The sequence below is a fragment of the Nicotiana tomentosiformis genome, chromosome 4, assembly GCF_000390325.3.
Source record: "Nicotiana tomentosiformis chromosome 4, ASM39032v3, whole genome shotgun sequence".
Taxonomy (NCBI): Eukaryota; Viridiplantae; Streptophyta; class Magnoliopsida; order Solanales; family Solanaceae; genus Nicotiana; species Nicotiana tomentosiformis.
In genome coordinates, this window is record NC_090815.1 from 41,143,195 (window position 1) to 41,152,934 (window position 9,740).

Sequence of the window (9,740 nt, forward strand, 5' to 3'; positions counted from 1 at the left end):
TTTAATTAGTTTAATTGTTAAATAGTTCATGTAATAGGTTAATTGTGCAATTCAAGTTCTCAATATTATGTTAGGTAATTAGTGGCTAAAATGGAAAAAGAAAAGAAAAAAGGAGGGCCTGGTTTGAGTTTAAAACCAGACTGGCCCTATGTTTTATGGCCCAAACTCCCCCAAAATCCGCCCCAGTCCAAGTCCAACATCCGATCCGGTCCCCCACTACGTCAAACGCGTTGGGCGTAGATTAATCCTAGCCGTCCTTCAAAACCAATCCTACGGCTCAGAACTCACTCCCCATCCCCCTTAAAGATGTCGGATCAACCCTCCCCCAAACCCCAACCCTCAAACGCTCTTCTCAGACCCCTTCTCACCCTCTCTCATCCTCCGCCGCCCGCCGGGAATCGCCCACAACGGCGGGCCACCTCCAAACACCACCAAAACATCACCAAACAATCACCATTCTTCCCGCATGCCTCCCATACCTTCAATTTCCCCAGAAAACCACCCAAACTCCCCAATTAGTAGATCTAGGAAGGTATTAAAGCCTAATCTGTCCCCTTTTCGATTTCTAGGCCTTTTTCAATTCGTCTTGACTTGAAACTTACGTTGATCGATTTCTCTTGACGAGTGTAATCGATTGACGTTAGTTTTAGCTCACTTCGAAGTCGCCGGAGTCCGGTCAAACACCGTTGACCAGCCAGAATTCAGTCGCCAATGTTTGATTCGAGTTTCTTCAAGAAGGTATTCTCTAATTTTGTTTTCTTTTGTTTCAGCTGCACGTTTAGGTCAGGTCTTCATTTTCAGATTAACATTAAATGTTCTTAGTTGTTGCATAATCGATTAGTAATTCCCATTTTATGTTGTAGTGTATTATTTCTATGCTTAGTCATTAAGTTTTGAATTGATTGTTAGTTTGGTAGTTTTTGAGTTTTGACACTGTTTTTGGGGCATGAATTAGTCATTTAAGAGTTTTTTATTTCGTTTTTAACAGTTTAATGGTTGTCTAAATATGTAGTTTAAATTATTTGTTTAGTTCAGAAATCCGTTTCATAATTAGGGTAAGTAGTTTAGGTCTATAAAGGGTTTGAAGGTTTGGGCTTTGATCTTGGGCCTGTAGTTTGAAGCCCAGGCATTTATTTGGTGCTGTCAGGTGTTAAGCAAGAGTCTAAAGGGTGATTTTGGAATTAAACTAAGGGAATATTTGTTGTTAACAACCTAGAAGGTTCCAGGAGATAGGGAAAGGACTAATTTGCAAGAAAAAGAGTGAGCAGGTCAGGTATTTGGGGTCTGAGGGAATAATAAACAAGTATTTGAGGGGGTAAAATAGAAAATAAAAAAGGACTGAAAAGAAAGGAATTAACAAAAAGAGAATCTGAAAATCAGTTATAAAAAAGGACTCACACACAGAATTCTGGACACACGCAATAGACACTCCTCTCACACACACGCCTCTTAGCATATAGAAGCATCCTGAATTTTTGAATTAAAATCCTGGATCTGGAAATTCAAAAGCTGAAAAAACAGAAAAAAAACACAAAAAAAAACACAAAAAAAATTCAAAGTTGTTTCCAATTTCTACCTTTTGTTGCAAACTTTCTCGATTTTGAAAGTTGTTTGTGTATGAAGAAATTGCTGTTTCTGCTGTTCACTGTAGCCGAGCTTGGTTCTTTGGAGTCCAGACCTTTATTTGGTCATTTCTCTACTGTTTTCTGCTTTTAGGTATGTAAATCTTCATCTGTATTCTCTTCTCTGAATCTATGGATGACACATTGATTTGTTCATGATGCGTTTATACCTAATTTCCTGGATTCAGTTTGCCTAATCCTGAAACTTGCTTGTATTCCTTTTCTACTTGCTTGTATTCCTTTTCTGATCAATACTTAATGCTGCAAATGTGATTCAGTTGAGAATTTCAGTAGTTGGATAGTTTATTGATTAGAAGCGAGAAAATTGAAACTCTGTCAATGATTATGAATCTGTGAGATTGATTAAAACTCGTTTGAGCTCATGTGATTGTTTGTATTGAAAGTCATGCCACGCAGGTATAATCTTCAATTAAGTCGTATGCATCAGTTGGATGTTTGAATCCTGTGATTATCTTAAGGCTGCTGAAGTTCATCTTATGATAGCTTGATATTGAAGTTAGAATGTAGAACTAGTGAGTTACAGCTTATGGTTTGTATACACACGTGTGGTCTGTATTTTTAATTTCAGTTGTTATGGCATTAAATTTGTAATCATCTAGTCTTAATCTGAATTTCCTACTAGGTGGTTAGTTCATGCTATAAAATTGGTCGAGCACGTATACATTGCTATAATTTCACGCTAAGAACAACTGGAATAACTAATCCCCAACAATAACTGATTAGGGTAATGTTTCCCTTTTAGAGCTTTGATATAATAAAATAGTCATGTAGGGTTTTTGTCTAAGATAGCCCGTGGCAATGTTGTGTCTTACTATTTTGCTTTTCAGTGCATGTCCTATTTACTAGCTATCGCTTTTGCTTTGCATCTTTCTTCTAGATTTCATGGTGTTCCTAATTTTTGGTGATACTAATATTTACTAATATTGTCTCCCTTTGCTTTGCATCTTTCTTCTGGATTTCATGGTGTTCCTATTTTTCCTATGATTGTTGTTGTGATATTAATATTGTCTCCTTTTTGTCCTTTTGTCTTTTTGTTTTTTTGAGCCGAGGGTCTTTCGGAAACAGCCTCTCTACTCCTTCGGGGTAGGAGTAAGGTCTGCGTACACACTACCCTCCCCAGACCCCATTAGTGAGATTTTACTGGGTCGTTGTTGTTGTTGTTGTTGATATAATAAAATAGTCGTGTGATCTGTATACTCATGCATTGATGTTTAGAGCCTTGTTAATTGTTTCTGATTTTAATAATCAAGTTTGCTATCACGTGAAAAATCAATTGAAGTGTTAACAAGTTAACGGGCTACTATTCTATAAATAATTAGGCCCAGTATATCGCCTATACAAGGCAACCCATGAGAGTCCATCAGACTCTACAATAATGGGAGAAATTCAAAAATAGCTAGATTTACAAGTGGTAATTGAAAAATAGCCACAGTTTCAAAAGTAATTGAAATTTTGTCATTTTTCATGTAAAGATAAATCTGAACGAAAACATTGTTCAAGATCCGGAAAATATTCCAGCATAATATACTGGAGTTCCAGTATAATATACCGGTCCAGCATAATATGCTGGGAGTTCATACACAGGTGTTCCAATCTCCAGTATATTATGCTGGAACTTTTCGCGTGTTGGAGTTCTAGCATAATATGCTGGAAGTTCATATACAGTTGCATCAATCTCTATTATATTATGCTGGACCGGTCCGTGTTGCAGCAAAATAGTAGTTATTTTTCAATAAATTTGCAAATGTTGATTATTTTTGAATTACCAATCCGAAAACTGGCTAGCCCGTGCTATTTTTACTATAATAATAGAGTAATTTATTTCAAATATTCAGGGGCCCGGAGTACGTCAACTTGGCCCAATTTGGTTTACCAATCAAAGCACCGATGCCTGTTTTAGTTTCAACTTTAGTTAATTAAGTCACCCAGATGCCGTTTATCTTATAGGCATTAGAATCTTGACCTTTGTTCATTCGTTCTTAATTTTCAGTAATGAAAGAAACGCACACTTGCCCACAAAGAAAGTTCCATAATTCTGGACTTGTCACAATAATCTCAAACTTGGGAAAATAAACAATATATGAACATCGTAGCTTGCTTTAGACGCGATTAATAATAAATTATTGTGATTATGGGTACAGTTTTCGTGGCATAGTCATGATACATTTAATCCCAAATTCGAGTGCACGCTTATGTGACTTGACCTACAACTTCAAATAATAATAAAATAAAAATGTTGTAAATTGCAGGCGCGTTTCACGTGGCGCGATTTGCGATATGTATAAACAACAGATGTGCGACATCGTAACTTGTTTTAAAACAATTCCATAAATACTTTAAGCGGTTCAAAATATATAGTTAAAAGTGGTAAAAGGTTCAAATGCACATAGGTTTGAAACATGTAATAATCAGATAATTAAGCCGAGTGTAATGGTAAAGCGACCGTGCTAAAATCACAGAATTTGGGAGTGCTTCACACCTTCTCTCGGGTTAACAGAATTTCTTACCCGGTCTTCTGTGTTTCACAGACTTATACGGAGTCAAACTTTCCTTAATTTGGGATTAAAAATAAATGGCGACTTGGGACGCCGTAATTAATCATTCCAAGTGGCGACTCTTTAAATAAAATAAAATAATCTCATTTCAATAATGTCATTTAAATCGGAAAAACTCCTTCCCTTTTCCCGTAAAAAGGAGGTGTGACATTAGTTATACACCGTATGTGGTATTATGCTATGCATAACTAATGCATAAGAAATCATGATATTAACAATGAAATGGGTTTTAATGTATCCATTAGCTTAGCTAAAGACAAATTTATCCTTCAAAATTTATTCTTGATTGAAATATGCTATTATATTAATGCGAGTTTGAAATAATCCAAGAAAGCGGAAAATGAAATTATATCCCTAGTAAATAAATAAATACTTAACATATTTTCTTTTTTTATAAATAAATATTCGATTCTATACTACAATATAAGCAGACAAATCAAATAATTTTTTTAAACCTTTTTCATATAAAAACATTCCTCAATATATGTTTCTTTTAAAAAGATAAATGATGGACTGATTTATGAGGGTATTTTTGTAAACAAACAATTCTTTTAGAAATTGTGCAATGCTTTAATACATCAAACCACACGATGGATAAGAAATATGTCCGCATAACTAATACCAACACTATTAATACACCTTATTCAGCATTATTCTTATACACTCTGCCAAACGACCCCTTAGTTTTCTTGGTGGATGGAGAATTAGCAAAATATTAAGTAATGCACCACTTGGGTACTCCAACTTGCCTTTCAGTTTCCTCATTCAAAGCTAAAACAGTGATCTTGAAGGTAGTGTTCACCTTTAAACCATCTGAAACTGAATCAAGAAAGATCGGAAATCTAATCTTTTGACTACTGATCCATTCCAGTATTGATAATGTATCATGATGTATGTATATCCAGATATATTACTCAAAAGAATGAAGTGCATTACATGTCTGTACTGTCCATGCCAGAGTGAAAATGAAAATTGAAGATGTAGATAGGGGAGACTCGATCTTTGTTGCAGTGTAGCTTTCTACTCAAACATCTGAAAATGTTACTAAATACAGCCGTTCTAACTGGTTGCTACCAGAGATGCACCAGTATTAGCCACTTTGTTCCAGGAAACTTGCTCAGTGTCAATGAATTTACTCCAATGAGTAGTTACTTACAAAATCTCCTTTAGGTCTGAGTAATATCTAAGCGGGGTAAAGAAATCTGCTACTGTAACATCATCCAAATCAGAAATTCTTGCAAGGGTAGCACGATTATTCTGTATTTTTCACTCAAAAATGTCATTCCACATGAGGGTCTGAGAACCATCAGCTAAGAACAATCTCGTCTAGGGTATAATGTTAGTCACACAATGGAGATCGATGTACATTCGAATTGCCAGAAATTCTGCCAAGCATAGCATTCAACACTTGTGTCCAGAATTTCCATAGCTAATTTTTCAATCAGCAAAATAGTGTAGAAGAATACAGTGATAGCACCTTCAAGAGAGATCCATCCTCAAGTTTAAAGGCTTACAGGTTCACAAGCCAACATTTCTCAACCCAAATTCCAAAGGCTAACGTGCAATACTAGGAATATCTTCAGATTCATGTATATCCAATCTTCCCCTAAAAGTTCTCTCTCCACAAAGTTTTGAGAGCCAAAAAACCATCCTAAGTGGCTCCTTAAGTTTCAAGCTCGGCAACGTCAACAAGTCCAGTGGAATCTCACAAGTTTGGGTCCGGGGAGAGTAGTGTGTACACAGACCTTACCCCTACCCTTAGGAGGTAGAAAGGCTGTTTCCGGAAGATCCTCGGCTCAAGAAAATCCTCAATTCCAGGCAAGTTGGGATTAGCTATATAAAATCCTCACTGTCCATGTCGGAAAACTTCAATTCAGTTAACCTGGCAACTAGATTGAAGTGGATAAAATTTTGAATTTGAACTCACTCAAGTTCTGCCTGCAGTCAACGAGAGCTGTAATTTACCCTTGATTAAGGTTTCTGTGGCAAATGTTTCTGTAAAAGCTATTTTAATAGTCCCCAACAAGGTATGATGCTAACTTCTTCCGAGGGCGGATAATCATTCCAGGCAGCTAATGTCAAATGTTCCTCGGAAATAATTAAGCAATAGATGACACCCTCAGACAGTCGTTTTCGCAATCCATGTTAACCTGGCTACACCCAGGGGACTTGTTCAAACCTTTGCTCTTCATCAACTCTCTCATTTGATAAGCCTGACTCCATCTCCCATCAGAGGCATATAAATTTGACATAAGCACATAATAACAAGCATCATGAGGAAGCAACTCCAGCATTTTTCTCACTGCCACCTCCCCTAAGTCAAATCTGGTGTGAATACCACATCCATGAAGAAAAGCACCAAACACCGGAATATCAGGTTGAATTGGCATTTTGTCAATGAAATCCAGGGCTTCCTTAAGCCTTCCAGCACGAGCCAGTAAATCAACCATACATGTATAGTGCTTCATGGACGGAACAAACCTATATTCCTCACACATTGTATAGAAAAATCTCCATCCCTCCTCTATCATCCCTCTATGGCTGCAAGCAGATAGTATCGAAGTGAAGATTATATCATTAGGTTCAAAACTTTCCCTGATCATATCACTGAGAAGCGCAAAGGAATTCCTGCAGTCCCCTTGCATTGCATAGCCACCTATCATTGAATTCCACGTCACTGCATTCCTATCTGTCATCTCATCAAAAACACGAGCAGATTTTGCATCACCAGATCTAGCATACACATTAACAAGTGCAGTACCTACATATAAATTAGACGATAAAAGACCCTCTTTGATAATAAAAGCATGAAAAGAAGAACCAACTCTAAGATTCGCAAGTGAAGCACAAATTGATAGGACAGACACCATTGTAAATTCATCCGGCTGAAGATGTTTAGATCTCATTCTATGAAACAATATCAGACCCTCCTTAGCAGATCCATTCAACGAATAAGCAGAAATAAGTGAATTCCAGGCAACTACATCATTGTGTGCGAAGTTCTCAAATAAGCAACGAGCATCTGCCATTGCACCACACTTCGCATACATGTCCACTAAAGCATTTGTCACAGTAGCCTCATACAATCCTAGCTTAATCCAGAGAGTGTGGACTGATTTTCCCAACTTCAGATTGTTCAACTGTGCACATGCCGAAAGTACACTAGAAAGAGTGATTGAACTAGGCAATATTCCTTGCCATTTCTCGTCTGTAAAGAGTTTCAGTGCCTCATCTGGATAGCCACTTTGACTATATCCAACAATCATTGCTGTCCACGTAACAAAATCATTTGCACAAAGCTCATCAAAAATCACACGAGCCTCAGCAGTAGCTCCACATTTCATATACATATCTACCAGAGCTGTAACCAGGTAGGAATTTAGTTCAATCCCACTTTTTATGATATGCCCATGAACCCATTTCCCTTGATGTAAAGCTCTCAATTTAGCACATGCCGTTACTATACTCCCCAAAGTATATTCATTACCTTCAACCAACCCATCCCTCATCCTACTGAATAAAACCAACCCTTCTTCAGCACAATCATTCTTTACATAACCAACAATCATTGAAGTCCAACAAACCACATTCCTATCCAAAATATCATCAAACACATCACGCGAAGATTCGACCTTTCCACACTTAGCATACATATCAACAAGCCCAGTCAACACAAAACTATCAGAATTTCCACCTTTCACAATATGGCAATGCAAATTCCTACCTTCATCAATATCACACAACTCACTACAAGCCTTTAAAACGATTGAAAACACGACATTGTCAAACAAAGTGAGACCTTTTCTCATGAAATTATAAAACCCAATAATCTCATCATACTTATCGTTCATAAAATACCATCTTATCATTGCTTTACAAGAAAAAAGATCTGGGTTTGGAATTTCATCGAACAGTTTGCGGGCATTCTTTAAGTGCCCAAATAGTCCATATAAACTAATTAACTTTGTTTTTAAGAGGACATCATGCGTTTCGCCGTGAACTATGAAAAGGGCATGGATTTTTTTGAGAGAAGAGAGGGTTCTGCAAAGACTCAGAAGTGCAAAACATGGGTTTGATGATATTGATGCCAAGCTTGATTCGGTGCCTATGGTGTTCGGCAGGAAATTTTGGCTGATTCTTGTTGAAGTAAAAGCTCTATATTGAGTGAAGTGAGAGAGTTGTTTTTGCAGTTGAATGAAAATTTTCATACTTCATCCTTCACTGCCGCTGGGGTTGGCTGGGTTCTTGATTTTCAGTTACAAGCTTCCCGCTATTACGCAGGCGTATTCTGAATATTTCAAAACTTAATAAGTACATAAAATTGTTTCTTTTAATTTACTTCTTTTCTATATATAAAATCAGGATGTCTATTTTTCCTTTTTCATTCTTTTTCTTAGATACTACTGAGAGATAGCACAAGCTCAAATGGATAAACTAACAAAATTCAAGTTAATTGATGATTTAACTTTATATTACGCACATTTGAGTTTCATTAAGAAATTTAATCCTTGTTTTATTTACTGAAATTTAGTGTCTAAAATACTGGTGAAATATTGAAAAAATTATTTAAGAAGTATCTCAAGCGAAATAAATGCTTTTAGTCACAAATGCTTTCATTAATTTTTTTTTAAGTCAAGTTCATGTGGTAGGCATATAAATTTTATTAGAATTAAATTTATTAAATAATTTAGACTATATTTAAATGCAAGATATATTAGGCCAAATAAATATTATGGGCTAATATAATTGAATTAATTTTATAAGTCCAATACATATGGATTAAATAAATAAGTCTTAATCCATTGGGCTAACCCATTTAATTGGGCTAAAGTGATGAGCCCACTTCATTAAGCCCAAGATGTCATCTTCCTAGAGGCCCAGTTTGGTGCCACGTGTCAAATGACGTGGAGCGCCAAGTCAAACGGAAGAGTCAATAGGATCATGCTACGTGTCAAAATGACAAGCCATGCCAAGTCACATTAAAAGGCCAATGAAATTGCGCCAAATGTGCAAGTGACATGTTCTGGCCAATCAAATGCGGCCTTATCACTCTTCAATCTGATTGGTCGGAAAGAGTTTGTTCTTATCATAACTCTTCCCTCCCACAACTATAAATATGGGTCTTCATAACCCAGAAACTACACCAGAAGTTATAACAAGAAGCAAGAAAAAGCTCGTGGATCAAACGCTGGAAATTTCTCCACAAGTTTCAAGCTTCAAGAAATCAAGTTCAAGCTCAAGGACGAAGAACAAATCAAGTTCAAGCTCAAGAACGAAGAACAAACCAAGTTCAAGCTCAAGCTCAAAAACGAAGAACAAATCAAGATTCAAGGAGTACGAGTTCAAATCAAAGTTTGTGCTAGTTGAATCCAAGATCATCATCTGTGGCAATAAATATAGGTTCAAGATCAAGCTCAAAGGCCCTTAAATTTATATTGAAAAAGTAGAATCAGAGGAACCATAAAGATTGTAACACTCTACGATTGTTGCAATATTTTTTGGTCTCGATTATTTTCTAGACGCAGTGTATTGTCTCCAAATT

At 36.5% G+C, this 9,740-nt stretch overlaps 1 protein-coding gene and 1 long non-coding RNA gene across 3 annotated transcripts; one reads left to right on the top strand and one right to left on the bottom strand.

Annotated features, from left to right (window-relative positions):
• Positions 1-314: 314 nt before the first annotated feature.
• Positions 315-2,916, top strand: LOC104101258 (uncharacterized). 2 transcript variants are annotated; one of them, XR_687415.3, is made up of 2 exons: positions 315-738; positions 1,624-2,916. It is a non-coding gene; the product is annotated as an uncharacterized lncRNA (long non-coding RNA). The 2 variants fall into 2 exon arrangements; XR_687414.3 differs by having other exon boundaries at positions 1,652-2,916.
• A 2,102-nt stretch (positions 2,917-5,018) lies between these two features.
• LOC104101259 (pentatricopeptide repeat-containing protein At2g03380, mitochondrial) lies at positions 5,019-8,518 on the bottom strand. The gene has a single exon (XM_009608707.4). The coding sequence runs from the start codon at positions 8,404-8,406 to the stop codon at positions 6,298-6,300; it is 2,109 nt and encodes a 702-aa protein (XP_009607002.1). The 5' UTR covers positions 8,407-8,518; the 3' UTR covers positions 5,019-6,297.
• Between the last annotated feature and the right edge of the window lie 1,222 nt (positions 8,519-9,740).